At 44.4% G+C, this 22217-nt stretch overlaps 1 protein-coding gene across 3 annotated transcripts in view; it reads right to left on the bottom strand.

Annotated features, from left to right (window-relative positions):
* The window catches only part of TNFAIP8 (TNF alpha induced protein 8), a 115064-nt gene that overhangs the window by 40429 nt on the left and 52418 nt on the right, over positions 1–22217 (bottom strand). The window contains exon 1 of one of the 3 annotated variants that reach the window (XM_041761884.1): positions 21374–21771. The exons of the other annotated variants lie outside the window; for them this stretch is intronic. Within the exon in view, the coding sequence (XP_041617818.1) occupies positions 21374–21386 (13 nt within the window). The 5' untranslated portion in view covers positions 21387–21771. Of the gene's footprint in view, positions 1–21373; positions 21772–22217 lie in introns of those variants that run through there. 3 annotated transcript variants of the gene reach the window in all.

Consider the following 22217-nt stretch of genomic DNA (forward strand, 5'->3'; position numbering starts at 1 on the left):
CCTGTACACGGAATCTGATCACTCGCAAAAATTTAAGAAATACTCCAACATGCTATAGAGTGGCAACATGCTTAGAAGTCACACCAACAATCATTATAGACCACCTGATACAAAATAGCAATTAAGTCAGCAACACTTTGTCAGTGAATACCATGTGGCATTTATACACTACCTTAAACTTCTACTCATGTCTAACATTGGGTCTTCCCAGTTCTGTGCCAAGGTGGGCGACGTAAAATGCCAGCTAAGATTCTGACTTTTTTTTTTTTTCATTCATTCAGGCATTATCAACTATGTATAGGTATTTCATGTCAATGCGTCCTGCTCATCTGGAGCTTACTGGTGTAATTTTGGTAATCTCGACCACAGATATAAATAATCCAACCTTCCAAGTGACCTTGATTCTAATAGAGGTTTATTAATACCATCTCTTAATTGAATTTTATCACAGAGCAGCAGAAAAATCTCCTCTTAAATTATACCACACAAAAAAGCTCTTGTTTTTTTGTTTGTTTGCTTTTTTTAAAGAAAAAAAAAAAAGCTTGGATTTTGGGGTCTTTTGCTCAGAGCTAGCCATGTCAGCAAGTGTTCAGACTCACACAAATGAGAACAGCAGAATTTGAGGTTTATTCAGGAGGTATCGAACTCTAGTCACTTTCAACAATGTAAATTCTCTGCAGTGAAAAATACTAAATTAGCCAGACCTACATTCCAGGTCACAGGAATGTCAGGTCATAACAACATGCATTGTATTAACATTTTTTATTTCTACCCTGCCGACAAGAGGTTGAACAGTTACATATGACATTTTAGGTCAGAAACAAAAGTTGTCTACTTAGCATAAAAAGTGGCTTTCTTCTATTTGACTTGAGGCTTTCCTCAACTTTTCTTGCATTACTTACGTCCACACCCTGGAAAGTCTTTGGAAGACTTCCATGATCAATACATACAGCTGGCTTTCCACCTCTCTCCTCCCATATGGGAAAGGTCTGTGTTCTTGGTCTCACCTGGTTGGGGCTTCAGGCTTTGCGTCCTTCTTATCCTTCTCAGACTCTTCTGCATTTTACCTTCCGAAAAAGAGGTGAGGCTACATGGGTGTCTCTCCAGAGCCCTCCCTGCTCCCCACCCGGCCTTGGTGATCTTGCTCTTCTTGCCTTAAGGACATTTTTATTTACCAGAAATAGAGATGAGGACACTCAGACGAGAACAGAGGTCACTTATGTACCTTCTCAGGAGGCCAAGCACCCCGATGCTCATGCATTGCTGGATACTGAATGAGGCTGGGGGTGGGGGTGGGGAGTGGGGGCGGGACACAGAGCTGCTGTGAATCAGGAAAGACCCACTGAGATTAAATGTGGCCATGGAGGAGGGGGAAAGCTGCCTCCCAGGGCCCTCCTGGGGAGTTTGTAGTTTGTTACGGGTAACCCCTCTCATTCTATCCCGGTGACACCACCTTCTCCTGCATCCACACTAATGCTCTGGCTGTGTGAGTGGATAATTCTGAGAGGCTGGGAAGAAGTGCTGACATCTGGGGTGAGCACATGTAGAGACAACAGTACATCTCCGATATACTTGTTTCCTCGGCTTTTCATCGTTTGTGTTATTTTTCTTCTAAGAAATCTTCCTTCCTTGCTAAAAAATGTTCAGCAGATGATTTCAATGCACATACATGCACACACACACTCAAAATCAAGCCTGAAAATATGACCTGAAGAATGTATGATGCATGGTCTTTCTTTTACAATACTTAGCAATGATGCCTTGCATTCACATAGATTATAATTTTAAAAAGAAGAAGAAGAAGAAGAAGAAGAAGAGGGACGCCTGGGTGGCTCAGCAGTTGGGCACCTGCCTTTGGCTTATGGTTATGATCCCAGGATCCCGGATCGAGTCCCTCTGCCTGTGTCTCGCCCCCCACCCCCTCTCAGTCTGTGTCTCTCATGAATAAATAAATAAATCTTTAAACAAAATAAAAAATAAGATTAAAAAAAGATTTTATTCAGATTCCCTAGTTATCTCCTTTGGGTCATTATACCCACTTTACTGATATGTCATTCAAGAAAAGGAGGTTATATGAGTTGCTCAAGATCACAAAACTAAGTAATAGTGTTCTTCAGACTGCAGTAAATGCAGTCTAGGCTTCCTGGGTCCTATATCTAGACTTTCTTACTCTGTGAAAGTACTCATGTAAAATTCAAGCCCTTTATTTTTTAGAAGGGTAACTCAAAGAATGCTACATTGGGAGGTTTCCAGAGTTTGAACTGACCAGGATGCTAGCAGAGACTGCTCAAATAGCTGTCTGAATGCTTAGATCAGCCTCAAATGAAGGTTATTCCATTCCTGATATTCAATGCTTAAATAAACTATAAGTTCAATAGCTTCTATTTATTCAGCTACATGAAACCACTACCATTTTTTTTTTTTAATTAAAAGTTTGGTCAGGACCTTAATTAAACCCGCTCAGCTATGAGGCTGCCAAGAGTAGGGAAAAGAACACCAGGCTCGGTGTGGGAGATCTGGGCCAGATCACCATAAACCCAGAAGCACTGCCTCCTGTGCATTAGGATGGTTTTTTTCCTATTCCTTATTGTCTCACTGTTCTGCTAAATATGGGCAAGCCAGGGGTGCCTGGATGGTGCAGTTGGTTAAGCAACTGACTCTTGGTTTTGGCTCAGATGATGATCTCAGGGTCTTGAGATCAAGCCCTCCACTGAGCCCCACGTCAGGCCCCATGCTCAGTCAGAGTCTGCTTGAGACTCTCTTTCCTTCTCCCCCTCTATACCAACCCCTGCCCCCCGGCTCTTCTCTCTCAAATAAATAAATAAAATCTTTAAAAACATTTTTTAAATATTTTATTTATTTATTCATGAAAGACACAGAGAGAGAGAGAGAGAAAGAGAGAGAGAGACAGAGACACAGGCAGAGGGAGAAGCAGGCTCTATGCAGGGATCCTGACGTGGGACTCGATCCCGGGACTCCAGGACCATGCACTGGGCTGAAGGCAGGTGCTAAACCGCTAAGCCACCCAGGGATTCCCTAAAAACCTTTTTTTAAAGGGACAAGCCATTGAACCTCTCTGTTTGCCCATCTATAAAATGGGGCCCAGTCTATGCCATTTATTTAACAGAGGAGAAACAATAGTGAAATGAGGCAAGAATGTGACAAAGCACTGAAAACTCTACAATCCCCCCTTTGACTCTTTCCCAAATACTTTCATGAATGAGGCCATGTTGTCTTAGATTGTGGAACATGTATTTGGAAGCTCTAATGTTGGCCCTAGACACTCCAGATAGGAATGGCGATCTAATGTGTGTGGTCCAGCAACAGAACATGAACATAGAAGGGTTCAGCTTCTGTATTGTGTCTAGATTCATGGGGCCAGCACAGGGATAACATGAGAGGAGTTCCTAAAGGGACTCACCAGGAGAAGTAGGGCAGGAGTGAGGCTGAGGCTGGAAGTACCGTGTCACATCGGACCCCTGAATCTGTGGCTTTCCTCCAGAAAAGCAGCAGGAGGAAAAAGGGATCAACAATCATAGTCACAGAAAGTACCACTTGGAGGTAACCTTAGAGCTCACCCCTCTAATCCTCTAGCTGGCTGATGAAGCGATCTCTTACCCACATCCCAAGCAGTAAGCATTCACCCAGACCCTTCTTGCTCACCTCTAGGCAAAGATTCACTCCTTTAAGAGCCTCATCTCCTTTCTGATCAGTAGGAAGCTCCTCCTTATAGTAAACTGCAATTCAAGAGAAGTCTGAAGAGGGGTGCCTGAGTGGCTCAGTGGTTGAGCGTCTGCTTTTGGCTCAGGTTGTGGTCTCAGGGTCCAGGGGTCAAGTCCTGTATTGGGCTCCCTGCATGGAGCCTGCTTCTCCCTCTGCCTATATCTGCCTATTTTTCTGTGTCTATCATGAATAAATAAATACAATCTTAAAAAAAAGGGCAGTAAGAAGAGAAACAGATTATTTTATTTGTCCATTTGAGAGAGAGAGAAAGAGAGAGCAAGTAGAGGAGGAGCAGAGAATACCAAGCAGGCTCCATGCTCAGTGCAGAGCCTGACACGGGACTTAATCTCATGACCCCCAGATCATGACCTGAGCTGAAATCAAAAGTTGGTTGCTTAACTGACTCAGCCACCCAGGTGCCCCCCAAAACGCAGGTTTTTAAACTACATTGTCTTTTTTAACAACCCAGGGGGGATCTTCCTCATACTGTCTATAATGGACTGCAGTTGAATGCAATGTGGAGACACTTATGCAATTTTCCAGTGCCAGCCACACATCTGTTACTGGTTATGGTGAAGAATTCAGAAGCAAGCCACTCTGGATAAGGTGGCGGGAGGGATCATCTCTTTTCTCTTCCATGTGCTCCCTCTAAGGCCATAGAAAACGATGCCAAGACAGGTTGGGTAGCTGGCCCTACTTGATTGCATCTGAGGAATTAAGAAGCTTTATTCTCGTTTCTGAACAAAATGTGAAATCCACAAGGAAACAAAAGTAGTGCTTCATATGTGGAATTTGGACCATACACAGGCTCCTGGCCGGAGATCCGTTTGAAAGTCTAATCCTCTCCAAGCTGTCATAATTTTATTCTGACATTTGAGTTTCTGACACTGGTAGAATGGCTATTAAATTAACATCTGTGCCAACTAGTCACCGTTAAGAGACAGAAAAGCCTGGTAGGTGGAGCTCTGGGGCTGGACAGGCTTGCCAGGTGAAAGCAACCAAGGCTGAAACCCAACAGACAGACTCAGCAGGTGGTAAAAATGTGAACCAAAGCAGAACTTATCCAAACAGCGTTGGTTTCAAGGGAAAGAGCGGGGGGGGGGGGGGGGGGGGGGGGGGGCTGTTTCGCAGGTAACATTGAAAGGCCCGGGTCAGTTTTTCCATTTGAACAGATCAGGTTGCAAAACTCTAGCTATTCAGTTTCTCCTTAAAGAAGAGCTATAGAAATATGTAATCATTAAGATTCACCAAGTTGGAGACATCACCAAAATAAATATCTTTTCTGAGAAACTGCTAACATAAACAGGGTGCCTGTCTAACGAGAAAAGGTCTTGTGAAGCCCATACGTTTCCCAGCAGAAACAGAAGAGAGCTAAAACCCCTAACATTTCATAATCTGAAATCTATTCCAGCAGAATTCTAACTACTGAATTCAGCAAAGTACCATTATATGCCATTTAACTTCCTCAATTGCAACTATGTACAATCGGCCCAAAACAGAACAAGAGAAAACGTAACCACCTAAATGCATCTGCCCACCATTCCACGGAATAAGTTTATGCTGAGGGGTGAGCCTGAAACAAAGCTGTGTATTGGCTGGTCCCTCCCTGACTCTCATCTCTGTATGGCCTCCTCACACTGTGAGCATCTCATGCACTCAAGGTGTATTTAAGGCTGTATCTAAGACTATGTATTTCTTTTCACATCAAAGTGCCTCCAAAGACAAGCCAACTATTTCATCTAGCAACCCATTCCAATGGTAGAGGAAACACTTAGTAAGTCTTATACTTACTGGCAAGTGATATGTTGTTCTAAATCTGGTCACTTCCTAAGAAGCTTTCAAAAATAATATTACCCCAGACAGTCTTGATTTTACACATGACTCTTCTGTCCTCTTACCCCAAACTAGCACCTTAAATTGTCATATATTACAGTGGTGTGATCAGAGTTGTTGAAACAGACTCATAATTTGAGCCCTGAGATCCCCAAATTGTATGCCATGGGCACTATGGTAAGCACACGGGGGTGGGGGTGGGGTGTTGGAGGATATTTTAAATTTTCGAAGAAAACAAAGCATTATTCAACATCTCTCAGAAACTGTATGAACTACTACTTTGAGCAAGTTCACAGCGTAACATTAGATTGTGCTACATTTCTTTTAATGACATCATTTCTTTGCAAAGCTAGGCTGTTGGCAGTTGCTGTGATAAAAAGCAAGTATTATATTAAAAAGTACATAAGGCAGGAAATTAGGGTAGTGAGAGCCAATCCGATTTCAAGGTTTGAGAAGTTGTGAGTTGGCCAGTGATCCGTTTATTGCCTGACAGCCCCAAATGCACCCTTCATCACCTGCTCTGAGAAAAGAAAGACGGGACTTTGAGTACTTTTTCTCTCTTGCCAGCCAGTACAATTCTAAGCTTTGTCAGTGGGATGCAGTGCAGAGACATTACAGGAAGAAACACTTTCCCTCCCTGGTGCTGGTGTGCTCCTTCGAGAAACCTCCCCATAAACAGATTTCCTGAGCATCCTAGCGGGTGGATTTCCAGCAAGTTCTACCAGCCTGGCACTACAGTGACTTCTCTGCCATCCAAGGAGCCGTGGCTAGCCATTCTTTCTCCGTCAAGGTCAGGCATGGAATGGGGGAAGCTCATGCTTGGTGCTCTACCTTGAACCCAAGGTACGCGGTTGCTCCTTACACTAGCTATGCCTCTATTATTTACAATTCTCATCACTTGCTAGATAGTCCTTATTAAAGTTAGTGTTTCTTTTAATTGCTTTCTTTTTTATTATTATTAGTTGTGGTAAAATGCACATCACATTAAATTTGCCATCTTAATCATTTTTTTTAAAGATTTTATTTATTTATTCATGGCAGACAGAGAGAGAGAGAGAGAGAGAGAGAGAGAGAGAGGCAGAGACACAGGTAGAGGGAGAAGCAGGCTCCCATGCAGGGAGCCTGATGTGGGACTTGATCTGGGTCTCCAGGATCACGCCCCAGGTTGAAGGCGGCGCTAAACCACTGGGCCACCGAGGCTGCCCATCTTAATCATTTTTAAGGGTACAGTTCTGACATTTCAGAGAGGGAGACAGAACACGAGAGACTCCTAACTCTGGGAAACGAACTAGGGGTGGTGGAAGGGGAGGTGGGCGGGGGGTGAGGGTGACTGGGTGATGGGCACTGAGGGGGGCACTTGATGGGATGAGCACTGGGTGTTATTCTATATGTTGGCAAATTGAACACCAATCAAAAATAAATTTGTAAAAAAAATAAGGGTACAGTTCAACTGTACTAAGCACCTTTACATTATTGTGCAATCCTTACCACCACCCATTTCCAGAACCCTTTCATCTTGCAAAACTGAAACTCTGTACCCATTAAACACTACCTTTCTAACCTCTCCTCCCCTCAGTCTCTGGCAACCACCTTTCTACTTTCTGTTTCTGAATATGACTACCAAAGACATCTCACGTAAGTGGAAATACAGAGTATTTGTCTTTTTTTTTGCGATGGGCATTTTTCACTTAACATAAAGTCCCAAAAGTTTCATCCATGTTGTTGCTTGTGCCAGAATTTCCTTCCTTTTAAAGACTGAATGATATTCTATTGCATGGAGATACCATTCTGTTTATCCATTCATTCATGGACCATTCATGGGCAACTGGGTTACTACCACCTTCTGGCTATTGGGAATAAACATGAGTTTGTGAATTGCAGTTCTTTTGGGAACATTCCCAGAAGTGGAATTGCTAGCTATATAGTAATCCTCTCTTTTTCAAAAAGATTTTTATTTATTCATGAGAGACACAGAGAGAGGCACAGACATAGGCAGAGGGAGAAGCAGGCTCCCTATGGGGAGCCTGACACAGGACTTGATCCCAGGACCCCAGGATCACAATGTGAGCCAAAGGCAGATGCTCAACTACTGAGCCACCCAGGCATCTCTATATAGCAATTTTCTATTATTAGTCTTTTGAGGAGCCACCTACCATATGGCCAATTCATATTTATTTATATTAAGCTTTCCTGTTCCAATTATCATGTCTCCTGATTGGATCCTGGCTGAACCATACAAGGCCCAACAGGGGTACACATTCTGGGAGTCACTGTGGTGAAGAATGAAATAAAATCATGGTTTTTAATCTTTCAATTTATATGTATGATGTGTTCCAAATGGCTACCAAGTGACCAATACAGAAATACATAGTAAGTTATATAGACCTACACACCCAACAAATGAAACTGTTAGGTATTCCTGGTGTCTAGGAAAATGATGTGAAAACAAAACAAAACAAAAACAGGGACACTAAGGGGTCCCTAAGTGAAGCATGTTGGGAAACCTTTGCTCCTGTCTACATGTTTCCAGCTGTCACGGGGGCCTGTCCTAGATGGCTCCTACGTTCACTCCCTGTCCAGGAGTATCCTTCCATGTGAGGGCACAGGCAGACCACACTCCCCAACACCAGCAGCAGCAGCAATGACACATACCCACAGCATCTTGATTTTCTTCACCATATTTAATTATTTCTCAGGGAACAGTGGCTAGAATCCTGCCACTGTCTCTGACTTAGGCCCTGTGTCTGCCTTAATTTCCAATCTCACTATGTCCCCCCATCAGCCTGTTTCCTCGACAGGCCTTCTCTCCATTCCTAGGCTGTCTTTCCAACTGTCATCTCTAGCTGGTAGAGTCTAACAGGGTATAAGCCGATTTCCCTTCAATGAGACCAGGAGGTAGACCCCTCAAATGCCCACAGAGGCTAAAAATAGAGTAAATCTGTACCTGCCACAACTTCTGGCTGCCTGAGTCTCTGCACCCAGGAAGACACCAAGATAGGCAGGCTGCGAGCTACGTGCTCAGGATGCCAGCTGGAGTACCAGCCTCTCCCACAGAAGGCCGAGGCGGCAAAGTGCACATGCATGGTCCCGCCAGGGGCCAAACCATGCATGTGCACCCCATCCCCCCAAGTAGAAATGAATGCTCTGAAAAGTATTCATTCAGAAACTTCAACACTTGTTTTCATTCACTGGAAACAAACATGACAGTGAACCATGACACCTTGCACAGCCACCAGCCACGCCATGGGAGGAGCTGTTGCTGCCCGTCTATTTTTCCTACTATGCTGCACCCTTTTTGTTTTTTTCTGAACCCCTGCTATAATCTTGCTCAGGTCTCAATTCCTCCAGAAAGCCTAGTAAAGCCCACAACAAACCTACACTTCCGGAGTGAACATCTACTATGCTTAAAGTCGATCATCCTGATGTTTGTTGTCTTGTGAGGCAGATTTGTAAGCTGCTTAAAACACATGATTATACTTTGTGGGTTTTTCCCCCTCCTTTTTAAGGAGGAGAACACGTTGGACGCTTGGAAGGCACTATAGCACTAATAAAACATCATCTAATCAGTTCGTAATCCTGAATTATGACAACGTGTACTAACAATTTTAATTTCCCCTTACCTCAAAAGTACATTACAAGGAAATCTGTACATAAATATCTGTTATCTTCAAAGAAAGAAGCAAGAGAAGAAAATTTGCATTACATCTGAAGGGCTGACGCTGGTGATCTGCAACAATCCATAAATCTGTCAGGTTTACAAAAAAGTCCATCAGATAAAGAGCCAAGAAGAAAATAACTCTGACAGCTGCAAACCTTCTGTTTTACAACAGGCACAGAATGGACGCACTTCCTTTTAACATCTTCATAAACACAGAGTGACGAGCAAAGGCAAACATCCCCAGTAGAAGCCTCTGGAGTCTAAGTCTGTGCTTATCTTTACAGAGGCAGCCTTGCCAGCCATCTATCAAACCCACCCCAGTTAGATGGATCCACCACTAATGAGCGGGACTGAACAGAATTCCCAGTTTGGTGGATGGAATTTCCAGGGCCAGCAAGGTACTGGCAGCAGCTGCCCACATTCAAAGGGCAGTGACCTCGCCATCCTCAGAATGGGGGTTTTTGTTTCCTTTAGGTGAAGAACTAAAGCACAGGGCCACCTGAATATATACACTAATAAATCCCAGATGGGAATTCCAGGCACCTCTTTACACAAAGCATGAGCTCCTCTTGGGCAATAAACATTCTATTAGCCCACTCTCTTAGGAATGAGCTTCCCCTCAGGGGCTGTTTGTGTTTATCATCTGCTGTGTTTTCTAAAGCCAATTTGGGATTCATTGTTGCATAATATGTACTGAATTTTGACATCTGTTTGCTTAATGGATGAGATTAACCTTTGAATGTAAAAAGGCAGAACTCTGGGTGTCCCATATATCCCATTATCTGGGCCAGAGGAAGGAAACAATATTCTACTTGGCCGTTGCCCCAAATTCTGAACCAGCAGTCCAGTTTGGAATCGAATGATGTTTATGTTTATATTCAGCTGTCTTCCTGGCCTCAGGTATAGTTTATCAAGCACCTACTGCGTGCTAGGCACATTATGGAACACATCTCTAATTTACAACATCTCAGCAAAGTGGTATTTTCTACTTCTTGAAGTGTTTCTGCATACATTGCATTGATCCTCATTAAAAATCCCTCACGGAAAGAATCTTAGGTATTTTTGGCTCCATTTGCTTCTGAGGAGGATATAGATGCTCAGAGACATTAAGTGGTTGGACCAAGGTCATTGAGCTAGGACTGAGACTGGAATGTGGGTCTTCTGATCTCATTTTGTGCTACTTTTGTCTACAGTCTCCGAGTGAGCAGAACACCAATAATTTTATTTCAAAGCAAACAGCATATGCTCCCACGGAAGAGGGTTATAGAGCAGTGAGAGAGGTCAGGCAGCAACGGTGACTGGGAGGCTCTGAGCCTGGCTGACTTAGAAGAGGGAGCCAGACATTAATAGAAGAGAGGAAGTCTAGAGAGGAACAGGCGTGGCTAGGGGGAAGGGGAGGAGTCCCATCTCACACCTCTGAGTATGAACAGATCCACCAGTGTGGGGATGTGCCTAAGCCACTTGTATCAGACCGATTTCCCACATGAGCAGGGCTCTTCCCGGGAGTGCTGCTGTTTCTATAAAGCCACAGCTTTTGATGAAAATATTTCTTAAATGGATTGCAAAGAATACCTCCTCTTCACTAAACAAAGGGTATGGGGCGTTACTATTATTATTATTTTTTTATTTGCAAAGCACGCTATTGTTGCTGATCACACTATTCTGTAACAGAGATATGAGCCTACTTTTTGCTCACTAAACTCTGCCTAATAAAGTTGTCCTTTTTCATTGTCTTTATACCCAGCCAACAATTCCTATCCAACTTCAAGACACAAGGAGATGTATGTGATCAAGATTTCACATTCTTCTCAAATGCACTAGAAAGCCAGTCCCAATATAGAGATCTACAGAGCAGGTACACTGCCTTTAACAGAGCAGAGTCATGTTTTCAGAGGTGAGGGGAGGGACACTGGGTTCTTAAATCAGTAAAGCAAAATTGTATATAGTTGAAATTATATTAAAAAATCCTTAAATGGCCCAAAAAGTACAGTACTGTCTATACAGTTTTGTATCTACACAACAGTTCCTTTAACAGTTAGTCTATGTTTCTCTAGAGCGAGCTGCCAATCAGATATTCAAGTTCTCCCTCCATGATGATGATAATATTAGTAGTGCCCAATTGTCTAGCTCTCTGAACAATGTGTTTCCCATTCTGTCAGTGGTCAGAACCCTCAAGACTCACCCACTCCATTGGTTTCTTCTTTTTTGTTTTCTTTTCTTTTTCTTTCTTTCTTTCTTTCTTTCTTTCTTTCTTTCTTTTCTTTTCTTTCTTTTCTTTCTTTCTTTCTTTCTTTCTTTCTTTCTTTCTTTCTTTCCTTCCTTTCTTTCTTTCTTTCTTTCTTTTCTTTCTTTCATTTTTTACTAATTTATTTATTCATGAGAGACACACAGAGAGAGGCAGAGACCCAGGCAGAGGGAGAAGCAGGCTCCCTGAGGGGAGCCCGATGTGAGACTTGATCCCAGGACCCCAGGATCATGCCCTGAGCTGAAAGCAGATGCTCAACCACTGAGCCAGCCACCCAGGTGCCCCTCCATTGGTTTCATCAACAGGTAGCCCTCACTTGTCCAGAATAAGCAATGTGGAGAGTTAGTGCCTGGTCATGTAGTGGCTGAATAGGAATGGTGAGGATTTCCTGACACCTGTTTTCTTCCTCAGAGTTAGATGTCACTTTTTACTGACACCATGTAACAATTCTTCTTACATCTACTAATTGGAAGTCCAAGGGACCTAGGGAGAACCAAAACTTAGCGAAGGAAGCCAGAGGTTCATTGCCTGTTCTAAAGGAAGCCATAGATGGCACTGTGACTGTTCAGATGCTGTCTTCATTTATTTAGTTCTTCAGTCTGCAGATACTTACTGAACATTTACCATATGCAAGCACAAGGCAAATGGTGCAGATAAAACAACTCTGGTGCCCATCCTCATGGAGCCTATAGGACAGGTGGGGGACGGGGAAGACACTAATTAAAATATAGTCTAAGTGCAAAGGCAGAAAAGTATGGGGTGCTACAAAAGCTGGTAGGACAAGCATGTAAATCAGGTCTGGAGGAGTGAGTCAATCAGGGAAGGCTTCCTGAAAGAAGTGATGACTACACTAAACCTTGAAGGTAGAGGAATTAGCCAAAGAAAAGGGGAAGTAAGATAGAAAAGAAGGAAGAATGGCTCCTGGTAGAGTTAACAGGTGAAAGAAAAATCCACCAGAAAGGAAAGCTAAAGAAAAAGCCACTGGCTATAATGATGAAGTGGCCACCAGCATTCTTTGAGAATGACAACTGAGTAACATGACTAGATATAGGAGCCAAATTGCAAGGGATTCAGGGGTAAAATGCTGTTAAGAAAGTAGAGAAAGAATGGTGGACTCTTCTTTATGAAGTCTCACAGAAAGGAAGAAGTTAAGAGATAGTACTCTAGAGAGTAAAACATTATCGGAAGAGCACAATTTTAGCCCAGCTTTAACTGAATGGCTTTGCACAAAGAGTACTTAAATCCCCATGATGTTCCCACTGGCCAGATACAGGGCAGCCTGGGCACCATCAATCCCTTACAAAAGCACATTTGAAGGAATTTCCATGGACTCTGACAAGAGTGTGAAAAACGTGTAAAAAAAAAAAAAAAAAGGATAAAGCCAAATCCCCCTCCATGCTCAGTGGCCGGCCAGTGCCAATCCAGCAGGTCTTACCTAAAGCAGAGCTACTAAGGTGCTATTTCTGGGGTGCCCAGAAGTCTCCCCAGCCCCAAATTAGCCAGTTAGAGCTACAGGAAATACTCTTATTATAGAAGAAGGACTTTTGGCAAAATGTTCCCTATTTCCTGTTGTACCATCAGGTTCTCTGAAAAACATAAGTGCCTCTTAAGGCCTGTGGATGACTGACACACCTAAGCATATAAGTGAATCTTTGTTCCTTCTTGGTAAGGGGTGTAGGGGGGAGCAGGGATGCAGAAATTAAGACCATGAGTGTGGGGAGGCTTGGAATGGGTGGGAACACAAGCTTGTCTTGTTCCAGATTCCACCCTGGTCCCTACCTCCAATCAGCCTAACTCAGAGAAAGGGCCAAGAAGAGTGAATATACCCAGCAGACAACTGGCAAGGCAGGTGTGGGCATTGCAAATGCTGGAGGTTCCTTGTTTTTAGTGACGCAAATTATTTTTCTTTTAACTGTAAAATACTCAGAACTGTTTTGAATGAGATTTCCATCCCTGCTTCTCTGAATTGATTCACTCTAAAGGTCATGAACCAAAGGAATGATATTTGTGAGACCATCATTTCTTTGGAAGGATTTCTAATTTGTGGGTAAAAGTTAGAGTGGCCCACTTACCTCAGTGATCACCTGTCATCTAAGGTAAAGAGCCAAAATCTACTCAGAAACAAAATTACAATAACATCTGACATCTCTGAGGCTGAGCCAATATATCAATGAGAGCTCAAGTTTGCTGATTCATAGCCCAGTGGTAGCCTTAGGACAGAATCCAGCTACACACAGTTTTCTTGGGCCAGATAAGTTTTGTTTTTCATCTGAACTCCAATGCCTGGGGATGAGACCTGTTCTCTCCAAGTCAGCCCCAGGCATCATGCTTTCTAACTGTTCATAGAAAACAGTTATTTCCACCTTCGTGTTTCTTACCTGGTTCTTGTAGACATTTGAGCTCGGGACCACTGGTTTATACGGACTGGTAAAAACATGAACAAAGGGCGCCTAGGTGGCTCATTGGTTGAGCGTTTGCCTTCAGCTCAGGGCATGATCCTGGGGTTCTGGGATCGAGTCCCGCATCCGGCTCCCTACAGGGAGCCTGCTTCTCCCTCTGCCTATGTCTCCGCCTCTATGTTTCTCCTGAATATATGGATGGAATCTTTAAACACACACACACACACACACACACACACACACACACAAACAACCTCTCTCCTATCACGGTAGAGCTCCAGAGTCAACCGTTTCCAAGCACCACACATGTGGGTAATTGAGCAACAAGAGCATTAAACACCGATAAAGCACAACAGTATGCAATATCACTTGTAATCAGACTCTTAACAAAACAGGAGACCAAAAACACAGCAGGGCTTGCCCATCCCAAGATAAGCCATGTGACCACAGCTTTGAAACCACTTTTGAACACAAGTATCTGCCAGCAACAGCAGTCTCCATCTGATCTCACCCCATGTACACGGTTCCTGCGAGACCCCTGACATCTGGAACGTCACAGAACACAAGCCTGGCAGCCAGCATCCAAGCCAGGCTTGGCACAGCAAACAACCCCTCTATTCAGTGAGCTGTGGCTATGCTGCAGAATCTGTAGTATCCAACTAACACCACACAAGTTGGAGCCATTCACATCCAGCCCTCAGCCAGTTGAGCTGCTTAGTAGCTCTTTAAGACATCTGTAGCACACAACGCAGAAACTGTTCCATCGTCTATCTGTCCATAGACGATCTAAGTCTCCTACCCTTGACCCCACCACAGCTCCACATGATGCCTCCCATCACATCCAGCACAGAAGCCCAAAACCAGAAAGCCAGTGCTTCAGGGAAGCTTTTGAAGTCTTCTTGTTCAATCTCCTTATTCCTCAGGCTTGTTCATCAATGAGAAATTAGGCTCAGAAAGGGTTTTTGATTTTTTTTTTAAAGATTTTATTTATTCATGAGAGACACGGAGAGAGAGGCAGGGACATACGCAGAGGGAGAAGCAGGCTCTCTGGGGGGAGCCCAATGTGGGACTCGATCCCAGGACCCCCGGTATCATGCCCTGAGCCCAAGGCAGATGCTCAACCACAGAACCACCCAGGTGCCCCAGGCCCAGGAAGTTGATAGGATCGATGTGTCCAGAGCTCATCATGCAAGTGTTCTAAGTAAGATGCACTAGAACCTACATCTCTAAGACCTCCTCTGTGGAGGTGCATCGCACCTTTAAAGGCACCCGCATCCTTCTGCAGCCTCACCCAGTGTCTTAGACTTGATTTCCATGACCCTCATGTGCAGTCTGGCTCCTCTCTATAAAACATAAAGGTATTCTTAACAGGAACAAATGGCCTTATTACATTGTTCTAAATGAAAAATTATATTGGACTTCAGTGTTTTGTGGGGACATATAATTACCATAGATGGAAGGGCTGCCTGTAATTAATTTTCTCTAATTCTTATTCTCATTGTGCAGCGCTTACCAGACCAGGTCTATGATACCTTGGGGATGCTTTACTGACTTCTGAGAATCTCTTTTTCTGATCTGCCAGCTGTTGTGGTTCATGGAGGGTATGCCCTCATCTTCCCTAATAGCATCCGTGTCACGGTCACAGGGGCCAGGGGTGCTGGTAATCCAATAGGCAAGGCTCCATTCACTGTATTATTAAACCATAGCCAGTCACCACATAAGAAGCAACAGGGGAAAGAAATCCCCAAAAAACGCAGTGAAAGGAAGTCTGTTTAGTAGACACCATGGCCCACTCAATGTCATTTCCATCACCCCTCCCTGAGGAGCAGGATGCTGTTTGAGGCAGACACTAAGCCCATCCCCAGGTCTCAGGTTTACCCTGACCCACTACAAGTCACTCTTGGTCATTCTATCCCCCTTGCCATACAGTGACTAGTTTAGACAACCCAAGCCTACACCCCTCAACACCACATTCTACAGCCAATCAACTGGCTTAAGATGGGGCAATGAGGCTTGAGAAGTTTGCTGGAGGCTTCTGGAAAAGGTCACTGTCTCCTCTGATGGAACTGCCAGAAACCAGTTCTCTCTCTCCTCCTGGACAGCGCATTGTGCATATGAAGTAAGAATTACTGCAGACGTTTAACCACTGTGAGAGAAGCTAACTGAGAATCATACTCAACCACAGAGGGCAGATTGGAAAGAAAATGGGTTCTTGACATCACGGTGCGGCTGAACCAAATCTCGTTCCAGTTAGGCAAGCTAATAAAAAATTCTCTTTTGGATGAGCCAATCTAAACTGGGGTTTCTCTTTCTTGCATAATAGGAGCCATAACTGATATACTATTCTGGACAGCTAATGAGGAGCATGCCTGAGGACTTCTAATCTTGTTGCCTAACCACGTGCCCAGCCCCTAAAGGAAAGTGGGTGAAGGAGCCCCAGAATACACAGATGACTGATACTTTCTCCCCCATTTTCTCAAGCTGGCTGCCTCACAAAGGCCAGAGCACAGCCCGGAAAGCCCCTCTCCTGCAGAGCCAAGTCTTGTCCATCTGATTGCAGGAGTAGCCAAGCACAGAGACCCAAGGGTGGGGTGTTGATGCTTAGAAACCTTAGTGACACAGACAGGGAAGAGAACCTGAGAGGTAGGACCTGGGTCTTCCACACCCAGTATGGTGCTGCCCCATCATCTCTGATAATGGACCTCTGATATCAGGCCTCCCAATGGACCCAATAGGGAAACATCCTTGCCACAAGCTGGGGGCTGCCTTCCTTGCAAAAAGAGCAAGACTGGGGATGCCTGGGTGGCTCAGTGGGTGAGTGTCTGCCTTCGGCTCAGGTCATGATCCCAGGGTCCTGGGATTGAGTCCCACATTGGACTCCCTGCAGGGAGCCTGCTTCTCCCTCTGCCTGGGTCTCTGCTTCTCTCTGTCTGTGTCTCTCATGAATAAATAAGTAAACACTTTAAAAAAGAAAAAGAAAAAAGAACAAGACTTAAAGGTAGGAAAAAGTAAAAGCATCCCCAGTTGCACCCACTCTCCCAAAGACCCAAACCAAAGGACCCCAGGGAATGGTGCCCTTGGGCTCCAGAGATAAACGAAGAGCTTAGCAGCTGAAGGGACTATGGATTCCCAAGGATGCAAATCAGTGCTGATCCTGACAGCTGGAGGCAGTGGGATTTCAGAGCCCATTAAAAAAAAAAACAGACAAATGGACGCATGAAATTATCTTGGTTGGCAAAAAATTCAAGAAAAAAAGAAAAAAGAGAAAGTACTACACAAACAAATGTACATGGCAAATAAGATGACGTAAACCTCACATTGCCTATACTGGGAGCTTTGCTTTGGAAGAGTGGGAAGGAAGGAGCAAGAGGGTGAGAGTCATGAGTTAGTTTTCTCCACTGGATGGGACTGACCTGGTGCCAGTACCTCCTGTTACTCTGTCCACAGGATCCAGGCTGTGGCTGTGATGGAGAGGGGATGATGTGGGTTCTCCTCTATATTTGGCACTAGTCTGACCTTTGTCAGAAGGTGAGATTAGAGGGTTTGGCCTATGTCCAGAGTACAGTGGTCATAAGAACTAAAGAAGGTGGAAGGGAGGGGGTGCTTGAATGGGCTCACAGCAAAACAAGAAGATGAAGAATGTTGGGCAAAACTGTCCAGGTCCAGCTGCATTCGGTGACAACCAGTGGCTCCTCATCCCATGATCCTATTCTCAAATTATTTTTTTTAAAAGATTTTTATTTATTTATCTGAGAGAGAGAGAAAGAGGGAGGAAGAGGGAGAGAGAATCCCAAGCCGACTCCCCACTGAGCATGGAGCCTGACATGGGGCTCAATCCCACGATCCCCAGATCAAGTCCTGAGCCAAAATCAAGAGTTCCGACGTTTAACCGAGTCACCCAGGTGGCCCTCGTTTCAAATTCACTTTAAATAATTTCTATTCTTCAATTGTACTAACTCTCATGACAAAAACTGTGATCCAACCCCGTAAGATGTAAAAATCTCATATTCACTATATCCAAGTAACTGCAAAATGAACGTAGGGAGCCTTGAGGAGATTGTAGGTTTAGGGGTTTACCCGCTGGCAAAACCCCCAAGGATTTATCTCTATACCAAAACTAAGGAAGGCCATACTTGGCAGTGTAGTCCTCTGAGATAAGAGGTCTGCCTGTTCCCGTGTTTGCCGTGGCCACACCGAGGGAAGGACCAGGATGACCCGTGCTGACACGCAGCAGCTGGAGGAGCCACACGGCTGGCTAATTCAAGACCCCTGCTCTTGGAAGCCAGAGCCTGCGTGTGGTCGCACATCCCCTCCGAGGCAGGCTAGGGTGGCAGGAAGAAAACAGGGGTAGGAGGCATGGTTCCCCCCATCCCAACTCTGACACTCTGATGCTAAATAACCACAGACACCCAACTTGATTTCTTCGTCCTGAGTTTCATTTGTCAAAGGAGAAGATTGGGCTACATGGAATGGCTTCTCATCTCATGTCCAGGAAAAGTCAGATTCCTTATAATTGTCCTCATGGCCCAACCTGAATTGGCCCCTTTCTATCTCTCAGGCTCGTCTTTCAAGTGATAAGCTCCCTGGTGCTTTCGGAAACACACGAGGACCGTTCCCACCCCTGGGACCTTTGTATCTACTTGCCCTCTGCCTGGAATGTTCCTCCCCAGAATATTCACATGTCTGGCTTCCTCACACCTTTAGGAGAGGTCACATTCTCAGTGTGGACACACAACTGCAAATCCTCCCTCTGTTCCCACCACCCCACAATCATGTACAATAATCCTTATCCCCAATTTCAGATTAAAACAATTTTTTTTTTCCTCCTTAGCACTTAACAGAACTTATTGGGTTATTGTCCATCTTTCCCACTGGAATGTTGGCACTCCAAGGATAGGGATTTCTTTATTCTATTTCTTTATCGTTTCTCAGGAGCAGGGATCTCTATCCACTCTCTTCACTGGTGTATCCTCAGTAACTAAAAGAGAGCTGGATCCATAACAGGAATTCAGGAAGTTTTACTGAACAGATGCAGGCATGGATGGGGGCAAGGGAAGATGGGAGGGGTATGGCCTTCTACAGTGTCTTCCAGCTCTGAGGTCTGCGGGCCATGGAGCCTCCGGTGGGAGGGCTATCCTCCGCCCCCATTGTACCCAGGTGGACGTTAGCTATAGCCAGGTGACACAAGCCAGCCCGGGGCCCGACGTGGTGCACTTTCCCTGTGCTGTAGAACTTCTCACGTGCTCCTTCCTGCCATGCATACTTTGCACTCCTCATAACACCACAACCTCCAAGCATCGCCTGTGAAAAATGCTTTATGTTGGGATTCAGTTCAATTTTCTAGAGTCAAATTTAGTATCATTTGGGGGCACACAGTTGCATCCACCTCCTCTCTCTGATTCTTCATTTAAAATTCCTGGGGAAGGGATGCCTGGGTGGCTCAGTGGTTGAGCATCTGCCTTTGGCTCAGGGCATGTTCCTGGAGTCCTGGGATCTAGTCCTGCATCAGGCTTCCTGCATGGAGCCTGCTTCTCCCTCTGCCTGTGTCTCTGCCTCTCTTCTGTGTCTCTCATGAATAAATAAATAAAATCTTTTAAAAAAATAAACATTCCTGGGGAAAAGAGAAGTGAGAATCCCCCTCTGCCAGCACACCAACCACACTCTTGATTTAACCTGAGGTGAGAAGAGAGCGGTGCATTTCGACCAGCTCCACTAGATGGCAACATGGTCAGCGGGGATCCCCGCGTGAAATTCCCAGCAACACACAAGAGCAGCTCCCACAGAGGCTGTGGAGGCTGCTGGCCTCCTCCTCTATGCTTCCCCAGGGGGGTTCCTCTTCACCCGTAGCCTGGCTATTTTCAAACAATAATTTACAATGTGCTCTTATATGGTTCATGTTTACTCACTGAATACATCTAACTTAATCACTCTAGCCTTGGAAGCTTTAGTCTGCTTCTTCCTTCTGCTTAGGTGCGATACTTCTCCTTTGATACTCTCCCCAAAACTCACTTCTTCCAGGAAACTTTCCCAACCAAACCTGGATAGATCCCAACTGCATATGTGCCGTGAGACACAGTCATAGGCCTATAACCATTTTTAAATATTTGACAGAATGTGCCTTTATACATACATAAAGAAAGTAGAGAATCCCGTGCACAGCTCCGGGCATCTGGAGCACAAATGTCCACTTAATATAAATGATGTGCAGGTGACCATCTACCACACACAAAAAGAAGCCATGGCTCTAGGAAATTGCAGTGGCTGCCAAAGTTCAATTAATGGGCCAAGAAACTAAATATATTGATGCCTAGCTACGTCTTCCAATTTCTAATTCCCTCCTCATATTCAGTTTAAGCTCCAGAAAGTCCCTTTTTTTGAAAATTTTATTTATTTATTTGAGAGACAGAGTGAGTGAGAGAGAGAGAGAGCACATGAGCAGGGGCAGAGGGAGAGGAAGAAGTAGGCTCCTCGCTGAGCAGGGAGCCCGATGCAGGGGCTCAATCCCAGGACTCTGGAATCATGACCTGAGCTGAAAGCAGATGCCTAACTCACTGAGCCACCCAGGTACTCTGCCAAAATGTCTTTTGAGCAGAAAAATGTTAAATAATGAACTTCAACAAATATTGGGCATAGACTTGAACAAGTGTGCAACTACCTATATAACCTTAAGGGCTATGTGGATTGTTCTATTTCAATGCCAAAAAGTTTTCCAATTTACCTCAAAAATAAAATTAAGGGGCACCTGTGTGGCTCAGTCGGTTAAGTGTCTGCCTTGGGCTCAGGTTGTGATCCCAGGGTCCTGGGAGGAAGCCCCATGAGGGGCTCTCTGCTCCATGGGGAGTCTGCTTCTCCCTCTCCCTCTGCCTGCCGTTCCCCCTGCTTGTGCTGTGTCAAATAAATACGTAAAATCTTAATAAAATAAAATGAAGTCTACTTGTAGAAGCATTAACTATGGCTGAAAACAAGCCCAAGATGCGCTTTTAAAATACAAAAGCCCATATACACGTTGGGTAAAATTGCTTTTTGGCTTAGGGAGAATGGTAGCCACAATAATATTCTGACAAACATCTACACAACAGGAGAATAGAAATAAATACCCTGGTATTTGCAGGTCATTGCCCAACACACTGGGAGCCAGAGACTGCTTACAGTTAACAAATACATGGAAAATGTAAAAAGGAGAAACTATAAGTGAAAAAGCTACCCAATCTTCTCGGAGTCCCATTTCTAAAGCATTTCCATCCTTCATTTGTTTACAGAGAAAACCATCTACATGCAAACTTTAGATGCCCATTCTCCACCCACAATATTCATACTTCCCTCAGCTTAACACCAGATCCCCACAGCCAGTCACAGAAAAAGAAAAGCAGTGATTTGTTTGACATAACCACTTTAAAGCCACGACCGAATGTTATTCCCTTGCACACAGCAGCACCATGTTACTGAGTCATCCGAACATTCCCCCAGATTCCGACACACTACACCCAAGCTAGTTGGAGGGCAGTTTTAACTCACCTAGTTTCAGCATTTTCCCCCTGTCCTCAGTCAGAAGGACAGCTTCACGGTGTCTTGGTTGTCACGTGGAGGAACATACACAGCCACTCTGCTGATACGGATCCTATGGTAACCGATTCACCTTCAGGAAGGATCACCCTTCCCCAAGAATAATTCCCAAGAATTTACACCATCCTTTAAAAAGGAAAAACTCCACCGTATGCTTACCAAACGCACAGAAGACACTGGTCAATAAGAGTCACTTTAAAAGTTGTCTTGCTTGTTATTCTGGGAGCTGGGTTTCGTCACCTGTAGTGGAATGCATTCTGCAGCCTTTAATTGTGAATCCAGAGAGGTCCCCACATTCACAGCAGGGACGGACTGGTTGTTGCCTGCACTTGCTGCCCATAAATGAGAGCTACACAGAAACACAGGGATTACCTGTGATAGGAGGACAGGAGATATTTTCAAAATCAAGTAGAAACAGGAAGTCTTAACGTTTCAACATGCTAGAAAAGAGGAGCTGATACTTAAAAAAAAAAAAAAAAAGAAGGAGCAGCTCCAATCATAGATGCCAGGCCAAAAAAAAAAAATCAAAAAAAAGCTCTTCATTCCTACCTGGCCTGTATAAACATGAATGTCTATTAATAGGTACTACTGCTTAGAGGTATTCTTGTTCTCAGCAGACATAGAGAACGGAGTTTGGACAATGTTGTGACTCAAGACCATTAGTCTTTTACTTTTGAAAAGAGTGTAAGGCCTTTCTAAAGAATGGTGTGTGACTGTATTTGGGCACACACAACACACACACACGTACGTACAGAAGGATATATGCATATATACTATTAGTCTCTTCAGAAGCTTA

Source organism: Vulpes lagopus, chromosome 7 (genome assembly GCF_018345385.1).
Source record: "Vulpes lagopus strain Blue_001 chromosome 7, ASM1834538v1, whole genome shotgun sequence".
Classification (NCBI taxonomy): Eukaryota; Metazoa; Chordata; class Mammalia; order Carnivora; family Canidae; genus Vulpes; species Vulpes lagopus.